This window comes from Zymoseptoria tritici, chromosome 6 (genome assembly GCF_000219625.1).
Source record: "Zymoseptoria tritici IPO323 chromosome 6, whole genome shotgun sequence".
NCBI classification, from domain to species: domain Eukaryota; kingdom Fungi; phylum Ascomycota; class Dothideomycetes; order Mycosphaerellales; family Mycosphaerellaceae; genus Zymoseptoria; species Zymoseptoria tritici.
The window spans coordinates 61210-80743 of record NC_018213.1 but is presented as its reverse complement, the minus strand read 5'-3'; the positions used below and the strand labels follow the sequence as shown (position 1 = coordinate 80743).

At 49.3% G+C, this 19534-nt stretch overlaps 8 protein-coding genes across 8 annotated transcripts; 4 read left to right on the top strand and 4 right to left on the bottom strand.

Annotated features, from left to right (window-relative positions):
• Positions 1–206: 206 nt before the first annotated feature.
• Positions 207–1495, bottom strand: MYCGRDRAFT_44213 (uncharacterized protein; the record flags this gene model as incomplete). Its single annotated transcript, XM_003851275.1, has 2 exons — positions 207–733; positions 802–1495. 2 exons carry the CDS (start codon positions 1493–1495, stop codon positions 207–209), a joined length of 1221 nt encoding a protein of 406 aa, XP_003851323.1.
• A 311-nt stretch (positions 1496–1806) lies between these two features.
• On the top strand, positions 1807–2376 carry MYCGRDRAFT_43418 (uncharacterized protein; the record flags this gene model as incomplete). Its single annotated transcript, XM_003851960.1, has 1 exon — positions 1807–2376. A coding segment is annotated over one exon (570 nt), but the record flags the coding sequence as incomplete, so codon positions are not given.
• Positions 2377–2843: 467 nt separating this feature from the next.
• MYCGRDRAFT_86328 (uncharacterized protein) lies at positions 2844–4671 on the top strand (the record flags this gene model as incomplete). The annotated part of the gene is made up of 4 exons (XM_003851961.1): positions 2844–2925; positions 3037–3257; positions 3314–4366; positions 4426–4671. The coding sequence occupies 4 exons, from the start codon at positions 2844–2846 to the stop codon at positions 4669–4671; spliced, it is 1602 nt and encodes a 533-aa protein (XP_003852009.1).
• A 139-nt stretch (positions 4672–4810) lies between these two features.
• Positions 4811–5695, bottom strand: MYCGRDRAFT_43486 (uncharacterized protein; the record flags this gene model as incomplete). The annotated part of the gene is made up of 1 exon (XM_003851274.1): positions 4811–5695. The coding sequence occupies one exon, from the start codon at positions 5693–5695 to the stop codon at positions 4811–4813; it is 885 nt and encodes a 294-aa protein (XP_003851322.1).
• Positions 5696–6196: 501 nt separating this feature from the next.
• MYCGRDRAFT_72701 (uncharacterized protein) lies at positions 6197–8405 on the bottom strand (the record flags this gene model as incomplete). The annotated part of the gene is made up of 2 exons (XM_003851273.1): positions 6197–7557; positions 7619–8405. 2 exons carry the CDS (start codon positions 8403–8405, stop codon positions 6197–6199), a joined length of 2148 nt encoding a protein of 715 aa, XP_003851321.1.
• A 742-nt stretch (positions 8406–9147) lies between these two features.
• On the top strand, positions 9148–11147 carry MYCGRDRAFT_100383 (uncharacterized protein; the record flags this gene model as incomplete). The annotated part of the gene is made up of 2 exons (XM_003851962.1): positions 9148–9341; positions 9401–11147. The coding sequence occupies 2 exons, from the start codon at positions 9148–9150 to the stop codon at positions 10989–10991; spliced, it is 1785 nt and encodes a 594-aa protein (XP_003852010.1).
• Positions 11140–11730, bottom strand: MYCGRDRAFT_72695 (uncharacterized protein; the record flags this gene model as incomplete). The annotated part of the gene is made up of 2 exons (XM_003851272.1): positions 11140–11295; positions 11363–11730. 2 exons carry the CDS (start codon positions 11658–11660, stop codon positions 11198–11200), a joined length of 396 nt encoding a protein of 131 aa, XP_003851320.1.
• Positions 11731–12142: 412 nt separating this feature from the next.
• On the top strand, positions 12143–13696 carry MYCGRDRAFT_43467 (uncharacterized protein; the record flags this gene model as incomplete). Its single annotated transcript, XM_003851963.1, has 3 exons — positions 12143–12548; positions 12584–13510; positions 13569–13696. The coding sequence occupies 3 exons, from the start codon at positions 12143–12145 to the stop codon at positions 13694–13696; spliced, it is 1461 nt and encodes a 486-aa protein (XP_003852011.1).
• Between the last annotated feature and the right edge of the window lie 5838 nt (positions 13697–19534).

Genomic DNA, 19534 nt, shown 5'->3' with positions numbered 1-19534 from the left:
TTCTTGCCGACGGGGGAAGTTGCTGACTTGATTGTCTACATTATTAAAAAGGTGACGTCGGGAAGAAGGTTTGGCTAGTGTGAACCTTCGAAAGTGAATGCACAAGCTAGGCCGTGCTGGCGTGTATCACGACGTGATGTTTCGTACGCGCGACAGATGAAAGTTGTCCAACTGGATCTTCGAGCCTCCTGTCGCCACTGCAGACCTCACTCGCTAATATTTTTGGCCGACATCAGCGTACCTACACATTCACCGAAGCCAACACCCTCACCACAATAGCCGTCCAGGACTATTGTCTCCCCATCATCAAGATACCCGCGTGGCGGCGTCGTGCCAGCTTTCATGTACTCCATCAAGCATCCGTGCTCCTCTTCATCAGGCCCACTAACAGTTCCCGTGGCGATCAGATCTCCCGTTTGCAGACCACAGCCGGCAAGCGCTTGCTGTGCCATACACTGCTCGAGCGACCAGTACATGTATGCCGTGTTAGATCGACATACGGTCTCTGTTGCTTCTTCGCTTGTCAAAGCGATGTGGACTTGAAGTTGGATGATGCGAGGTTGACCGCCGTCAAGATATGCTCGGACAGGTACGCCGGCTTTTCGTGGCATCGCAGCGGTGTTGAATGGTATCAGAGCATCGGGCATGATGACCCACGGCGATACGCTGGTTCCGAGGTTCTTCCCGTTCAGAGGTCCAAGTGGGCTCATCTCGAATCCCTGGATATCGCGAGCTATCATGACTTTGATCAGCAAAGGAAGGCTTCTTCTCAACTACCTCTTCCACGAGGAACGAACTCACCACTCCAATCATTGACCAGCACGAAGCCAAAAATATGCTCCGCCGCATCTTTCGCGAGCAGCCTTTCCCGCCTCCCGAGCGGCTTTCCCACAAGCGCACCGACTTCGAGCTCATAGTCCATGCACCGCGAAGGCCCAAACACAATTTCGCTGTTGCCTGGCTTGCCCGCCCAGAACTGTCCAAGAGGCCTCTCTTGCGCACTGCCAGAGATATCCAGACTGCTGCAACGCCCAGCATATCCGACCGGCTGGTGATAGAAGGAAGGCGGGTGCGAACGCGAGCCGGTCATTGCTTCGGAAGCATTCAGTACGTGGTCTGCCGAGCAGCTGAAGTCGGTGAAGTCGCCGCTTCGAACTGGAAGAGCCATTTGGACGGCGGAGATGTGTTCGAGGGCATTGACCGGGAGTTGAGAAGGATCTTGTGCGAGGAGTTGCTGTATCCGTCTCCGCACTTCCTGATGGATTTTTCGCGGGAGGGCAGCGAAGTCGTTCAGCGTTGGCTGCGAGAAGACGACGGTGGAGCATAGACCATCGACAAGGCTCTGGATATCTGCCAGAAAGATTACGTTATCTTCGAATCGGGAGACGCATTGCGGCTGAGGGTGTAGCGGCGAGGATGCGATGCCGAACGGTATGTTGGCAATCCCAAAGTGAGAGGCGTAACCCGGCAGGCAAGCACCTGGCGTTGACTTCATTGCGATTCTGTCGCTGTAAGCATGCTGATGAAGATCAACCTTCCAACCCTGGGGACAACGATCGATGTCGGCGCTCGGCTTCGTGTCGTCAAACGTCCGGATCGCTCGCCACATGTATCCGAGAATGGCTTCCGAGGCTCGGGTCTTGGAGTGGATACCCTCAAAGTGGCCAAGTATGAACATCCTGGTATCGATTGAGACACATCGTTCGAATAGCATCTCGTGCTTTCCGCCACTTCAGCATACCTCGATGTTCTGATCAGTTCCATACCGCCCAAGACATCACGCCGACTCCATCTATCCACCGCACTCTCTCATCCGACAACATGGAAGGAACGAATCTGCCGCCAATCAACCGTTTCATCACAACACACAACGAAAAGGGAAAAGCCATCTTCTCGGACCAGACACCAGAAGCTCTTGACTGGAGCAGATTGCCTAACGGAGCTGGTTTCGCATTGGGCTACACAACCGAGCAATTTCCTGCCAACCTGAACAACGACAATGACGTCTCGACCTACCAGTCCTACCTGTCAACCCCGCCCGGCCTTGTCATTCCCGGAGGAACTGTTCTCCGCTTCGTCGACTGCCCGCCAGATTCAATTTCTCCAATGCACCGCACCGTCAGTCTGGACTATGGCGTTGTACTGGAAGGTGAAGTCGAACTTGTCTTGGACTCTGGGGAGACTCGATCGATGAGACGGGGTGATGTGGCGATTCAGAGAGGAACCAACCATGCTTGGAAGAATTCTAGCTCGACGAAGTGGGCGCGGATGATGTATGTCCTACAGGAGTCGAAGCCAATTCTTTTGGGCGAGGACAAGGTGCTTGGGGAAGATTACGGCAGTATGGAGGGTGTTCCTGCGTCGGGCAAAAAGTGATCCAATTAGCTTCAGGACGCTGCTGGAGGTTGTATCCACTGATGCATATGTTGTCAGACAGTCCCGGAGATCAAAGTCGGCATTAGCAGTGGAAACACACAGCCTACATCTGGACAGATCATACACCTCTCAACATCGACGAAAAATACATGATGGTCACGGTCTGTGCCTCACCAATCTCCAATGCTCGATTGTAAGCGATATGCGGAGCCCCAGACTCCACAACTGCAACCCCCACAATGCCGTGGAGAGGGAGCTGTATCCGACTATGCGGGGGATTCCTCGTGAGACTTCATTGATAAGCACACGGAGGCTGAGACAGGGCCTTCGAGATAGCGGCCAGTACATTCTAGGAGCTGACACGGTAGACCTGACACCCTCTGATACCCTTCGCTGGCAACATTTGTTGGTGCACCTCGCTCAATTACTCCGACTGCCTTGCCGTGCCCCAGACTTCTCCAACCAGTATGGCCGCCTGGCGTCACGCCTTCTCCATCACGAAAGAAGAGCTGCGAGACAGAAAGCCACCAGGCACGATCCGGCTGTTTGGTACGTATCGATCAAAGCTCACACGTCTGGTATGTTGTGAAGCAACGAAGGTCGAATGCTGACCGTTCCCAATTGACCATGATCTCTATCGGAACACCACGGGTACCTCAGTCTACGACGACGACATCATCCGTCTCGTTCCCTCGCCTTCGACAAGTTCAGCGGATCCGCTGAACTGGCCACGGAGTCGTCGCTATGCGATCCTGTTCACCATGTGTTTCTATGCTCTAGCGGTGGACTTTGCCGCAGGAGCGGTCGCTCCAGCGCTCTCGATCATGGAGTATCAGTTCATGCCACATCAAGACATCAGCACGCTGTCTCAATTGGTTGCCGTAAGTCTGTTGGGAACAGCAATAGAGTATGGTAGCTCTGACTTCCCTCAATACAGGTCTCAACGCTCCTCCTAGGCACATCCAACATATTCTGGGTTCCTCTTGGAAACATCTTCGGCCGCAGACCAATTCTCATCATCTCCCTGATCTTACTTCTCTTGACGACTGTCTGGTGCGGTCTTGCCGAAGGTTTCCCTTCCCTCCTCGCAGCACGAGCCTTGCAAGGAGCTTCGAGTGGCCCGGTCTATACCTTTGCACCAGAGATCACAGGCGATGTCTTCTTTCACCACGAGCGAGGAAGAGCAATGATCGCATACACCATGTGTCTTGCTGCGGGACCATACATTGCAGGTGTGTCCGGCGGTTATATCGCTGCTCGGCTGGGCTATCGCTGGCTATTCTGGATCTCCGCTGTCCTTGTGGGATTTACATTGATCTTGGAAGTGCTGATTGTCCCGGAGACATTATTTGATCGAGAGGCTGAATTGCTTCGAGAAGGACGAGGAGACATGGTCGACGTTCAGCATGGTTTCCCGACCACTTCTACCAAAGAAGCCATCCACACAAAGGAAGACACCGCCGGCAGTGAGCGAGTACCCACCCAACAACGTCCATGGACCTACATCCAAAGCCTCAAGTGCGGCATCTACAAAGGCGATATCATCCGTCACTTCCTCGCTCCCTGGAAGTCCCTCGTCTTCCCAGGCACATGGGTCGTAATGCTCCTCTACGGCGGCCTAGTAGCAGCCATCGTCTCCACTTCCACGATCGGTCCCATCTTCCTCTCCCAGCCACCATACCTCTGGGGCCCCAACGTCGGCCTGATCAATCTCGGCGGCGTACTGGGCGTCGTCGTCGGCGGAGCTATCACTTTCGTTGCTGCTGACTGGCTCGTGACGAAGCGGGCGAAAGACGATGACAACGGACTCTCGGAGCCGGAGAGTCGACTCCCGGCTCTGTTTCCCGGTGTCTTCCTGGCGACGACGGGACTGTGGACGTTTGGATTTTGTGCTGCGAATCCGAGTGAGAATGCTTGGGCGGGTTTGGCGGTGGGGATTGGGATGATTTCTGCGGCTACCGCGACGGTGCCTTCGATTGGGTTTAATTATGTGAGTGCATCATGGCTTGTCAGAGATGTTCTCGACTGGCGATCTGACCTCCGGCACAGATCATCGACTCCTACCATCCCCTGCACGGCAATTGCTTCGTTATGACTACCATCGTTCGGTCAGTCATCGCCTTTGCTTGGACGTACTTCATCTCCGACTGGGTCATTGCAGATGGTCCTGCGTTGCCGTTTGGGATCTTTGGGATGATAATGGCAATCTTTGGGCTGCTGGCAGTGCCACTTTGGGCGTTTGGAAAGCGGATGAGGATTGCTACAACGAGCTTTTTGCCGCCAGTGAAGGACTGAAGAAGAGCGAGATGTTGATGGTGTTGAGAAGCTTTCAAGAAATACTGCATGAACATCGTTGAATCTATTTCTTTCTCATCCCAGCATGAAGCTCACTCGAGCCGTAAACACAATGCTTAGGGTTCGACCTCGACTGCATTCAAACTACAATCTCCTTCCCACCCCAGCTCCCAATCGTAAACTGACTATTACACATATTCGTCAACTCCCACGTCTCCGCGCCCAGTCTTCCCTCCATCTCCTTCTCATCCTCCCAGTCCCCAGCCGCTCCAGCGACAAAACAAGCCGCCATGAAATGATCATCCGTAGCATGAGCACCTCGAAACATCGGATGCTTCATCAACCTCGTCACCGCCCGCCGCAACGCCGGCCCTCTGCAGTTCCGGAAACAATCTTCCACACTTTGCCGGAACTCCAATGCCCAGCCTTCCGGCGGCGTTTCTTGTGCGAAGCTGTCTCTGTACTTCAACATTGGTCCCCATCGGTTGCGGTACAGATTGTGCACTGCTCCGCCGGTGCCGATGAGGAGGTACCCTTCCTCACGCAGCGAACGCACTGCGCTGCCTACTCGCATGTGCAAGTGCGGATCGAAGCGGGCGTTCATGGAGATGATTGTCGTGGGCGGACAACCGGCGGGAAACATGCGGATGAGAATGAGGTAGGTGTCGTGGATCCAGTCGAAAGTCGGGTTACCTTTGGCGTTGAAGCCGGCGGTGTTGAGGAGATCGATCACGCGGCTGGCGGTGGGCAAGTCGGGAGTGAGACGGTAGTCAACGTATTTGGATGGATGGACGTAGGCGACGGGAGACTTGGCTGGAGTTGGGTTCGTGGCGACTTCGATGCTGTTTTCGCCGGTCGAGTCCCAGTGCGCGCCCATCATGATTACGCCTTTGATGTTGTTGGCCAGAGCGGCGTCGCCGCAGGCTTTCCAGTAGGTTGCTGAGGTGGATTCTTCGCCTAGCATCATTGTCGAGCCGTGGGAGAAGAAGTGGACTGGAGTGAGGGCTGGGTTTAAGGTTAGCATTGGACGATGAGACGTTGGTGCATGGAAATACAATACTCATAGTGGCGATTTTTGCGAGTTTTCTGGACTATGCGGTGGTCGATCTTGATCTTCCCTTGTAGAGGATGTCGCTCTTCAGATTGCTCGAAGCGTCTTGACAGCGTACTGTGATCAAGAGGCAACGGCACAGATCCCAAGGCACAGCCCCCAAGCACGCAGTTCAGCCGGCAGTTGAGGGATCCCAGTTCCGAGTCGTTCCCATAGGGGTGTGGGGGCCAGATGCCCACCGGTTCCGATGCGAGGTCTGAGAGTTGTGGAGCTTCCGGTGGGTGGTAAGGCAAAGGACATCAAGACAACGCCTGCAGTGGCCGATAAAGGATTGCGGGAAGATCAATCAAGTCATCAGGACTGCGATCTTGGCATGAGATGTCTGCGTTGTTCTCCAATACTGTCGAGTCGAAGCAAATAACGGACGAGCCGACATCGTACTGCGGCCAAACTACTTCTTCCGACCATCAGTCCTCACTCAATCCTCCTCGCACCACTAAAATCGTCAACACCCACTCCCTTCACAAACCTTGCCTCCTCTATTCCATAAATCGGCATCTCCGACAAGCCCGTAGCGACATGGTATAGCGTCGGCAAAGTCTTCCAATTACCCTTGTCGAACGCCAACGACGCATTCTTGGAAGCCAGTGTCGTCGTCGAGGTGGCATCTCCTTGTGTAGAAGAATCGGAGTGAGGGTTGAAGACGATGTAGTCGGCGTCTGCATTTCCTGGTTCGCCTACGGAGGGAATGTAGCGGTGCCAGAAGTGGCCTGACTCGGGCGGTGGTGAAGGTGGGGTTTGCGGAGCGGGCTCGGGAGGAGAAGAAGTAGGCTCGGGAGTGGCGAGACCAGAGATGTTGAACTGGCAGAAGCGAGTTCCTCGCCAAGCCAGAGAAACGCTGGCGTTGTTGCCCACTATCCCTGCGTCGATGTCGCAGTATATCTTTGGCATGCCGAGTTCGTCCCGGCCCGTGATGATCGGGTCGGCACTGTTTTCGAACAGAACGGCGAGGTAGGAGCCGTAGACTTTGGAGCCGTCGTGCTGAGTGAAGTAGATGCCGTGAATGTACAGGCCACAGTGACTGTATCCGCCGCGTGCGAGCCAGGCCATGCCGTCGAGAGTGGTGCAGCTTATGCTTGCTGTTGCGAGTGTTCCGGGGCGGGTGAAGGCGAAGTTGGGAGGGAGGAGGTTCTCGAGATAGGTTCTGGAGGACTTGAATCGGACGAAGAGGGTCTGGAAGGTCTCGAGATTTGCTTGCTGGAGTAGTGGGATATTTGACATGCCGAGCGGTCGCCGTGGACCAGGACTTGCGCCGAAGCCCAATGGACTGCGGAAGCGTAGTGTCTTTTCTTTACTGTTGAGCAGGGCTCTGAGCTTGCCCCGAGCGAAGTCGTACGCATCATGACCGAAGTTGTACTTTTGATACTCCATCATGTCGAGCTTCTTCCCTTCTGCTGCCAACTCCGCGGCATCTTTGCCAGCCGTGCGAGTGAAGTCCTGGATCTTGTGCGAGCGTTCATAGCGGCACTCGTTGTACAGTGAGAGTCGTTCCGGGATGTCCTGTCGAGAGGTGCCCAGCGGTAACAGTGTGGCGAGTGCAATTGCATCCTCGATAGCTTGACCGCCACCCTGGCCTTGATGTGGTAGGAAAGGATGAGCGGCATCGCCGAGTAACCCGAGTCTTTCATGCACGAAGGTAGGCATTTTGTCCATGTCGAGGAGTTTCCAGACTTTGATGTCCTCTTCGGCCTTTTCGATCACGGCTCGCACGGATTCGTGGAATGATTGGTAGATGGCGAGCATGCGGTCTTTGCTGCCTGTTTGTTGCCAACCTGCTGTGCGTCGTCAGTGAGCTGGCACGGATATTTGAATCGATGAGCAAAAGTTCGAACATACCTTCATCGCCAACATCTGCTTGCGACTCCACGCTCGGGTGGATGAGCACAAAGTTCATCATGGTGTTGTTCATACAAGGATACATGATCACTCTGCGGTCATCTCCTATCCACATGGACAATGCTCCGGGCTTCACCAAAGGTGCTGTCTTCGGATCACTCTCCAGCTTCTGGGTAGGGACCATAAATCGGAAGGCACTTTTGCCCGAGTCGAAGGCTTTAAGGTCGCCACCCGAAATGCTCGCGCGGGTTTTCGAATGCACTCCGTCGGCGCCGATGACAAGATCGCCCTGGAACTCCGTGCCATCAGTCAACACAATAGTCCCATTCGCGGCATCGATCCGCTGTACACGGGTAGCAAGATGAAGCTTCGCAGGCGGACCTTTACCATCAGGATTGACAGCCATCTCCCACAAAGCCGTATGCAAATGAGCTCTGTGCACGAGATACCATGGATGAGCCCAGAGACTGGCGCCGAGCTTCTTCACGGGAACCTGATATTTGACTTGACCGTTGTGAGGGAGATACTCAACGACATTCGTACACTCGACGCCGCCGATATCCTCGGCCATGAAGCCCAGTCTGCGGAGGAGGCCATTGCAGTTCGTGGCCAAGTGAATGGCGGCTCCGGTCTCTTGGGAGAGCTTGGACTGCTCGAATATCTCCACATGGTGACCTTGTTGTCGGAGAGCGATTGCCGCGGTGAGTCCTCCAATACCGGCTCCCGCGATGAGTATGTGAAGCGGTTTGCTCTCGGCGTCGGGTTGGTCGTCGTGGATGCCGCCCATGTTGAGTATGATCCGATATCAAGAGCGGTCGTGCAGGAACGAAATAGGAGTTACCATCGTGTATCTCGATGCTCGCGCACTTACTCTTCTCCTCTCGTGCTGCACGGCTGAGATGGGCTCCTCGGCTGTGGACTTCCAGCTCCCACGGAAGATCATCTTGCCCGCATTGCACGCTCCACCTTGCCGCAGAGGAATGGAGGTCTCGCTACAGTATCATGCTGTCTGGAGAATGAAGCAGGATTGCACGATGCATCGGTTCCACTGCATCCACTTCCGGAAGATCTCCATTACTGCACAAGTCCTGCGAGGACCAGGCCATCGGGATCCTCATCGAATCTCTTTGACTCAGCGCCATGACTTCTTCAAGAGCAAGAGTCGAACGGATCGATGCAAACTGCAAGCAAATAGAAGGTAAGATCAAGTGAATGGAAGCAATGGAAGTCTCTTCAAGCCCCGAGGGCCCGCTTTCTGTCTCCGCTCCAGACCCCTTCGGGTCTGGTATGGAGATTGAGGCAGCGTATTCCCCGCCGCCTCCTCCTCCTCCTCCTCATCGTCTCCGCCTCCACATTCTTCCGTCTTGACCTCCACGATGTCTCCATGGGCGTATCGCAACAATGATGTCCGAGCAAGTGGACCCAACGCGGCTCACATGCGCCGGGAATGTCAGGCACGCCATGGACACAGATAGTGGTACCTGGCAGCCCTCTATCGACTTCCCAATCGCCGTCAACAGACCAGCAATATGACGAACGATATCAAAGATCTCCATGTCGTGGAAGCGGACAGCTTTCCATACGTCGTCGAGTGGAACGTCACGGTCGCACTCCAGAAATCAGACGGACTGGTCCGCGTGAACGTATTCCGCCCAAAGACCGCGGGAAAGGTGCCAGTGCTATGTACATACGGTCCGTATGGCAAGGACATACCGTACAAAGAGTGAGCAATTCAGAATCTGTTACAATCCTCGGACATGACTGATATGATATCCTTTTCAGCTTCCATGCAAAATCCTTCAGCGAGGTCAATCCGAATCAAAAATCCGAGCACTCGGCCTGGGAGACGCCCGATCCTGGCTACTGGACGAAAAATGGCTACGCCATTGTTCGCGCTGATGAGCGTGGATGCGGGCAGAGTCCTGGTCTCCTCGACACCATGTCCCAGGGAACTTCTGAGGCTTTCTTCGACGTCGTTGAATGGGCTGCGTCCCAACCGTGGTCGTCGGGAAAGGTGGGCCTTCTGGGTTGTTCGTACTTCGCAGGGACCCAGTGGAGAGTGGCAGCGAGATCACCGAAGGGACTTTCGGCAATCATCCCTTGGGAGGGAATGAGCGATTACTACCGCGATCGATGCCGTCATGGAGGGATCTTGAGCAATCAATTCATCACTTTCTGGTGGAATCGTCAAGTCTTGTCGAACCAGTACGGCAAACCGGGACGCAAGGCAGCGAATTGGGGTCCTGATACCATCGAAGGCGAGCTGAGTCCGGAAGAGCTCGCGCAGAATCGCCGAGACCAGACTATTGACAATGTGCGCAACAAGTTCCGCGATGATGAGTACTATGCTTCGAAGGACTTTGACCTCGCGGACATCAAGGTACCTCTGCTTTCCGTGGCCAACTGGGGCGGTATCCTGCTTCATTTGCGCGGGAATGTGCAAGGCTACCTACACGCAGGCAGCGAGTTCAAGTACCTCCGCTTCATCACCGGCAGGCATGATCTTCCCCTGTACTACGACGAGGAAGTTGAGCTACAAAGGAGTTTCCTTGACGCATTCCTCAAAGGTGACGACCGTCGTGGCTGGTCGGTAAAAGGAAAGCTCCCGCCTGTCGAATTGACGCTGCGCAAAGGCAATGTTGGCTTCAACGATGCGGCAGCCGAGAAGGCCTACCTCCGCCGGACAGAACTGGAATGGCCGATTGCAAGGACCCAGTACACGCCGTACTACCTCACACCGGACCTTGGTCTCTCCACAAGCGCAACCTCCGAGGAAAAGACGATATCGTACAGAACTCTCGGCAACCTCAACGACCCGCAACTCGTCCAATTCACAACCCCTCCATTCCCCTCCGAGACCGAAATCACCGGCCACATCGTCGCTCACCTCTCTGTATCAGCCTCTCAAGCCTCCCCAGGTCAAGCCACCACTCCCTCCGACATCGACCTCTTCCTCACCCTCCGCCACATCTCCCCATCCGGCAAGGAAATCTTTTACACCGGCACCGCCGGCGATCCCGTCCCGCTGACTAAAGGCTGGCTTCGCACAAGTCTGCGCAAAGTCCACGACGATCACCCGCGCCACCTCGAGTACCTGCCTCATCGCGAGTATATCAGCAGCGATGTTCAAGAGGTGAAGGCGGATACTGTGTATGAGGTCGATGTGGAGATTTGGCCTACTAATGTTGTGGTTGAGAAAGGTGGGCAGTTGGTGTTGGAGGTTTCGAGTGGTGATACGCAGGGTACGGGGATTTTTGGCCATAATCATCCTGAGGATCGGAGCGAGGCTGTTTTTGAGGGCGTGAACAACTTGCACATCGGTGGGCATTGCGAGAACTATGTGGTCTTGCCAATTATTCCGCCGAAGGAGTGAGGGTTTGGAGAGCTGGAGAATGGATTATGCGAACAGAGGCATGCCCACGTCTGTACTCTTCCCCATTTGCTCGGACTGTGCATGCCTCGACGACGAAGGATGACAAGTATCGCTTAACTTGCACACGCAACGAATTGATACAAGCCATGTCGTCAGAGATGCATGTTCACTCGATACCACTCCCTGCTTCTACTAGAGATATCCGTTCACCACTCTCCTCCGACCTTGTACTTGAAAATGTCGCCATTCAACCTCCCACCCGTCGCTCTCCAGATCTGACTGGTAGAAGCCACCATGAATACTCCTGGACCACAACGTCAGCATTCAGCAACCGCTATCGTGAAAGTCACCGACATCTCATCACCACTCACCAGAAAACATTACCCTCACGAAATTCCTCTCCACCTCACTCGTATAGGTTGTCCGCATCTCATCTCGCTGATCTTGGACTGGTCGATGGGCTGGAACTCGACGCCAACGAGTTTCCCAATTGGCTGCATTGGGGGTATCTCCTCTTGATACGGTCGTTCCTCCCGGTACGTCGAGGGCGTTGGGAGCGGGTGCGGGGGATGAGGAGGAGGAAGAGGGCTGCGTGTGATGGATGGTGTAGTCGGAGAGGTAGTCGGCGGTAGTTAGGATGCGAGCGTTGGCAGTTGTTGTGACCGACATGCTTTCGTATGCTATGGTGATGTGAATGTTGTCGAGTTGGTGGCCGGTAAATCGAGGAGGAAGTTTGCGGTAGTCTGCGGGTGCTGGAGAATTGTCTCAGCCTGGACGAGAACCTTGCCGTGCGATGAATCGCTGCATCGTCGTCGCAGAATCTACTGTCATGGTTGGAAATCTCATCCGGTGCCCGCCGGAAAAGTGGACAGCCGGTACAGGTTTGACAGACAGAAGTTCGGAAGATGTGGACATTCTCTTACACCGGCAGAGCTTTGGCGGCTTGGGTCGACGGAACGAGCAGAATTCCTGCGAATGCGATGCAATGCGATGTGACGAGCGGTATTGTGTCTTGGCGGATTTTGTTACATCGTGGTAGCTGATCTGCTCTCGTGTCAGTCTCTGCGGACACTGCCTCCTTCTAGATCGAACCATCAGCACTCGATTGCGAGGACTCCAACGGACAGACGTGAAACTTCAAGATCATCACAATGGCCACGACAGAATCATTTGTGGAGCTCCGCGCTGCCGCCATTGACGGCCGAACCCACAACATCTACTATCGCCAACATCAACTCGAAGCGCTACATCAAGGTCTACTTGCTCACGCCTCGGAGATCCAAGAAGCGATCGCAGCCGACTACGAACATAGTCCGTCGGAAATCGCAATCGAACTTCATCTCGTCATTTCGTCTCTTCGAACCAGCTACGAGACCTTGCAACCAAAGAAAGCCCTCGCGGACGAGTATCTCGTCGCTTCTGGCAAGGATGCTCCCAACCACCGGTTTCCTGCTGGCATCGTGTACATCGAGCCTTGCAAACACACCCTTCTGTTCTCTATCGTAGCACCACTGAGCGCTGCTATCGCAGCAGGGAATTGTGTGATTCTTCATGTGAGTCAGTTGATCGGAACGCATGCTCATTCTGAGCAGTCGTCGCTGATTTTCCAATCGATCAGCTCGCAGATGATTCCGGATCTTTGACCAGCGTCCTCAGAAACACTCTCCAACAAGCTTTGCACTCCGATACTTTCGCTATAGCGTCCTCGTCGATCCGCGATTCGAAGATTCTCGACCGAGCTCTCGTGGTCGACCAGAATTGCGGCATTGGACCCCGGCCAAAAGCTAACATACTAGCCTCGCCTTCCCGCAGCCATGTCGTCGCAGTTGTAGATCGCACGGCAGACATCAAACTTGCGGCGAGAGAACTTGCGGCGGCTAAGATTGGGTTCGGTGGAACGAGTCCGTATGCGCCGGATGTGGTGCTGGTGAATGAGTTCGTGAAAGAAGAATTCCTCCGAGCGGTAGCCGAGGAGAGGGCAAAGATGTCCATGATGGATGGAAGCAAGAAGCTCAAATCGAATCGAGATTCGGATATCAAGGCACACGAGGAGAATGACGCGGCTGTGTTTGACGCACCCGCCCGACGATCCGAATCATCAGAGACGAACACTGCCTCTTCGGCCCTCGATGTCTTTGCAGTCAAGAGCCTGGACGATGCCATCGACTACCTCGGCAGTGCTTGCGTCGGCCCTGCTCTCGCGGCGTATCATTTCGGCAACCCGCAAGTCGGCAAATATCTCGCACAGTTTGTCGATGCACGGGTCTCGTTTGTGAACCATGTTAACCGCGAGCTGCTTGTTGGACCCGCTCGTCCGGCGGCACATGGGCACCATTCATCATTGGCTTACACCGTCGATATGTTCTCCCTGCCTCGACCGGCTTTCATACGAACTCCGGCCTCCTCGTCGAAGATTGCCGCGGCCATGTCGACCGGAAGTGCATCTGTGGGTCGCGAAATTCTGGAGCAAGCACTGTCGCCTCTGAAGACAATGAAGCGCAAGCCTGGCGGTGGTATTGGTATGTTAAACCCCTGTTTCGAGTTGTATCGTGTTCTAACTGACGTTTTGCCTGCCAGGCTTCTTCGAGCAGGGCTTGCTCATCAGTGTCGGCCTGATACTAACGATGACAATCAGTGCATCGGGAGCAGGGTTGGTGTGGATTGTGAGGAATGGATGGATCCCGTCGATGAGTTGGACGGTCTAGAGATATGTTGTATTACCAGCTGTGGCTTTCCAGTAGCGTGGGCGGAAGACAATTTTTTCGATGCCATAACACTGTCAGCTGTGTGGAAATGGAATCTGTCTGCGTGCTCGGATCTGCTCGATGTCACGCTGACAATTTCTTGGTTCACCAAGAGGCTGTGCCTGGAATCGAAAGATCGCAGTCAAGGCAGAAGAAGAAGGGATTAAGTCCTTCAATGTTTTCAGTCATCAAAGTCTCCTGTCCTCCTTCGCCGCACCCCTTCATCACACACCCGAAGCCATGTTCGACAGCACTCGATGAATGGCTTGACGAGATGTGTACGGTAGGCTCAGGATTTGGCCGTAGCCGACTCCTCACGCCCGCTTGTCCATGGCCGGTTCAGCATCGCTCGAGTTGACAGCTCGCGAATCGGCAGCTGACTTGATGTGCGTGGAATGTGCGGGTCGTAAGCAGTCGTTGTCGCTGGCGGTGCGCATACTTTGTGAGACTGGTCAAGGCCAGCTGTGTAGAGCAATCGCTGTCGCTACGGGTGTCTCTGCTCCCGATGAAATGTCCAAGCTCTTCCTCTTCACTGCCATCGAAATTCTTGCTCTTGTTCCGTCATCTCGATCGCGGGATGAAAACGTTGCGCTCCTGATCGCGAAGACTAGTGTGTCTTGAAGAATCGGGTCTCGGAGACCGGAGCACCTTAGATACTGTAACGTCTATTACTTATAGCGGCCTTTTTGCTAGACCGAGTAGACAAGCTTTGCTCCGCTAACTTTCCCTTCCCTCAGCTCGTCCAATCCGTTCAAGACGCCATCGAGCCCATTCGGTCGACGATCGTTCGGATGCGGCTTTAATTTTCCTTCCGCAAATAATCCCTCGCAAACGTCGAAGAATTTGGAAGCGTACAAGTAGTCCTCGGGTTTGGAGGGGAACTCGTGTCCAAACTTGGTAAAGGCTTCTCCGTATGCGGTGTATGTAAACACCATGGACACAGCGATATCCTTCCTCGGACAAGCCTTAGTGGGGGGTAGCAGGGACGAGTATCTGCCGCCAGATTTGCCCATGGCCTCGAAACAGAAGCTTAGAGAATTCTTTTCGCTAACGCAGTCGAAGATAAACCCTAGCCGGCCGTCGGTAGCGGTCTTAATCTCTTAAACGGCACTTAGGCTACTATAGTTAAAGACTAAGTCGGCTCTACGTAATTTAACGAGCTTAAAGTTACGAGGTAAACAAGTTGCGAGGACCCGAAAGCCGGACCTAACATTAGTTAGAAGTTGTTATATATAAGTCTAGTAAGTATTACTTATAGCTTAGCTAATTATACGGTAAGAGTACTAGTAGCTATACTCGGACTATAGATAAGAATCGTTAAAGAGGAGGACGAAGGATTGTTCGGAAGCGGAGACCTAGTTACTAATATAGAGCCTAGCTATAGGAGATTAATCCGGCGCCTACTTATATCGTTCGTAGGAATTACTTAGTCGGACCGAGCGCGGATCGAGATTTAGTTTTCGAGAGGGCTACGGAGTTTTTAGCGACTAGCTAGAGGTTTTCTACTAATCTTTAGATACGTACGTATACTAGAAAAATAAAATCTAAGCCTCGAAAAATCTATAGCTCTCGGGAAAATTAATAAAGCTTAGAAACCTAAGGATTTCCTCCGCTTCCTCCTACTATATCTACCTTGGACTTACTTAGTTGGACCGAGTTTTTTTTATAGGTAGGACCGAGTTTTTTTAAAACCTTTTAAAACCGCTTTAAAACTTGGACCTTTGGAATTTTGACTACGGGAATCGATTCTACGGGTTCGAAATAGGTATAAAACATCTTACTTATATATATCTACGATATATCCTCTAGTAATAATTTTTAAATTCCGGTATAAGACCCGAAATCCTAGAAAGTAGAGGAAAAAGAATACTTTATAAGGGTTCTAATAGCCCTATAGCTTAGATACGCTAGATATAACTTAGATATATATAAAGGAGTATAAAATATACTTATATATAATAGGGGGGACTAAAAGTACTAATAAGATAGCCTATACTTAGAGAAAATCCTACTAAAATACTCGAGTTAAGGAATTTTAAGTCTAGCCTTAGGGTTTAGCGTAAAACTAGCTTCGGATTTAAGATCTAGAGGGTCGATTTACCCTATCTATATAATAGGAAGTCCTAGGGTTAATTACTAAAATAGATAAAACCTTTAATACTTAGAGAAGTTAGATAAAAAGAAGTATAATTAAGTTTTTTATACTAGATATCTATCTTACGGCTATTATAATATTATATTTTAATTCTACGAGGTTAAAATACCCTATATAGATACTAGGAATACCTTATAGTATTAAAGATAATAAAGGACATCGCTATTCTAAGATATAGAGGAGTTCGATTTTAGACTTTAGACTAGTCTAAATTAGGCGACGAACACCGAATACCTAGAATCCTTTATAACTAAAGAACTAGCTATCCTAGAAAGATAATAAGCTAGCCGTTCTAAACCCTAAGGTAGTAGGAATAGCCCTATATAATAAAAATATACTATTTATCTAGCTAATAGGGTTAAAAAGATATAATATCTTAGTAAACTAAATAAATTATATCTTTTTAAATAAGTAGGGTTATTCTAGCGGATAATATATAAGGTATAGAATATACTTAGAAGTATAGTAAGATAAAGAAACTATTAGATATAAATTAATATATAAGCCCTAGTAATTTATCCGGTATATTTTTACTTAATTAAATATCTTTACGCCTAGAAGAGCTAGCGTACTAAAATAAGGTTTATAACTAGGTCTACTATATATTAATTAGAATATAAACTAAAAATAACTATAGCTTATCTAAAATAGAAAATATAAAGCTATAACCTTAAATAACTAAATTAGTTATCTTTAGGGCTTTATATCTAGATAAGTATAATAGCTAGGACTATAAAATTTATATCTTTTAGATCGTCTAAACTTATTCTAATTATCTATAGAATAAAAATCTAGGGTTTACTATTTATTCGTTAAGTTTATCTAAAGTAGTTCTCTAAAGCTAAAAATCCTTACTAATCGAAATTCCTTCTCTATCTATATAGGAAGCCCTCTTCCTCTCTTTCCTCTTTCTTCTTTAAATCTCTTTTGTAATGCCGAAAAAGCCGGGCCCTCCTAAGTAGCTTAGTACTACTTCTTCTTTTACTTTACTTTACTAATACTTTCTAGGGGAGTCGCCGTACGAACCGGAAAGCCGAATAAGATTACTAAGGCTTACGTTACCTCTCTTTTCGCCGATCTAAATAAGGCTATTAATAGCCTTAAGGCCGAACTCGAGAAAGAGAAGGAAGAAAGAAAGGAGGACAAGAAGATAATTCTAGAATTAGAGAACCGGGTTCTCTTTTTAGAATTTTCTATTCCTTCTACTAGTAAGTTAATAAGGTTCTATTTAAATATAATACTAATCTTACTTCTACTTTAGCTCTACCGGCGGAGGATCCTTCTTTAACTCTAGAAGATCTAGGTCTTAATTTTCCTAACTTAGAATAAAGTAGAAATTCTATCTACTTTACCTTTGTTTTATATTTTCTTCTTACTTATATTAGTCTAATAGAAGTAGTATATAGTATAAGAGGTATTAAAAGCTATAACTATATATACTATAGTCTAGGAACTAATATTAAGATAATAGACTATAAGCTTAGAGTTATCTTATTAATTAAATCGTTTAGAAATAAAGATAGTTAGTAAAATAAATAATAAAAGGAAGGAAGGGCGTACTAGTCGTAGAGTAATAGCTACTCTCTATAAGAGTATATAGCTCTAATATAACTACCTCTTTCTTAAGGTTATACTTCGTATAAATATTAGATATAGCTCGATTATAATCCGGTAGATCTCTAATTCGGCCTAATAAATATATTAGTATATTAGAGTCTATAAAGCTAGAGTAACTTACTTTTCGACATCCGGGTAGAAGTAATTAAAAATGCTCGTAATAATAGATCGAGGTCGGTATTTAGCTCCGGGTTTTCTTTACTCTTAGATTTAAGAGTAGTTATAAAGTCGACTAAGGCCGTAGGTAAAGCTCCGGAAATAGGAAGGGTTAGAGAGGTCGAGGAAGACATCTTAAAGTAATAGAAAAAGATAAAAGAAAGAGAAAGAGAAGAGAAGATATAATAATATATATATCTAATAAAAGAACTACTTAAGATAGCTTAAGATTTAAAGTAGTTATTTAAAGTAGTTAGGATTATCTAAAGTAGTTATCTAAAATAGCTAGGGTTATCTAAAGTAGCTAGGCCTATCTAAAGTAGTTATACCTATCTAAAGTAGTTAATATTATCTAAAGTAATTAGAGCTATTTAAAGTAGTTAAGGTTATTTAAAGTAGATAGAGATATATATAAGAGTTAGATATATTTAAAATATAACCTCTAAATTCTAACCCTAGGAAAGATTATTAAGAAAGAAATAAAATTAAGATAACTAAGAGATCTATTCGATATCTTCTACTATTCTCTCTCCTTCGAAATTCTCTAATCCTTTAATAATAGCTAGAAAGTCCTCCCCCTTATCTAGATTAAGTAAAATATATTCGATATCCTCCGTAGTATAATAGTTATTAGAGTAATTATAGCTTTTTAGAAAGGTATAATCTCTAAGAAGTAGATTAACCTTAGTAGAAGTCTCTAAAACATTATTTGTAAATAGAGACTCTCTTTGTTTATTAATAAAAGGAATAGTATAAACTCCTTTCCCGATAAAACTCCGGATAAGATCTAAGATATATTAGTAAAGTTAAAAAGTTAGATAAGATTTACTTACTATTATCTTTAAAGATAAGAGAATATAATAGTATATACTCGTTTAGAGAGTTATACTTATACTCTAGCTCTAGATCCCGAGTACTAAGTAGTAGGTCCTTAGTATAGTCGAGATCTATAACTCGACTCTTCTTATTCGTAATATAGAGAAGATCTAATAAAGATTAGTTAAGATTCTAATAAAGAGTAGTGTGAGGGGGGAACTTCCAAAGGTTCCGATCTCCCGCGGATAGTAGCAGTGCGGACGTACGAGGTAGCATAGGGGGCAAAAAGGGCGGTAAACTGTACAATTAGAGTAGAAGGTAGGGGGGCAAAAGAGGTAGTATTAAGAGCTCTGTACTGTTAGGCCTCGTGTACGTGTCGAAGGTCCTTCCGGAGGTGCTAGTAGTCGGTGTCCTGTTTCTCCGTAGGTAGATGTCTTCCTGATCCTCCGACCTGCACACGAAGCTAAAGCTAGATATAGACCGCACGTGACAGTGCGATATTCCCCACTATATCCGTCCCCCTCCTATAGTGTCTAACCTAGACACTGTAAGAACCTAAACTATACTATTGTGCACGCTTATAGCGTGAAAACCCTCCAGATCTAGCACTAGCGTCGTTCTTTTCAACTTGTTGCTAACGTAGACTGTCCCTATCCTCGGGTTTTGTACCTACCACGTATGTCTATCGTATGCATTGTAGCCAAAACAAAAGAAACAAAACAAAAGAAACAACAAAAAGAAAAAAGAACCTTAAAACAAGCGCTAGTGCAGAAAACAGCCGCTCCTTATGTCTTGTTCGCACTAAATGTTTCCTAGACCCGATGCGGATTTTGGTCTAGGAAACATTGTAAACCTATCGCTAAGTACTATCCTCCTACTACATGTCGCGTCTAGGTACGCGCTTGCTATCCTTGCCGATAAGTAAGTCGGGGACTTCCTAGGGTACTACGATGTCCGTATCTCCCTGCCTAAGTAGCTTACGTTCCCTGTCGTCTATATCGTTAGGAGCGACTTTAGCTAGTAGAGGTTAGTGCTTCCAGAAGTCGGTCGGATGC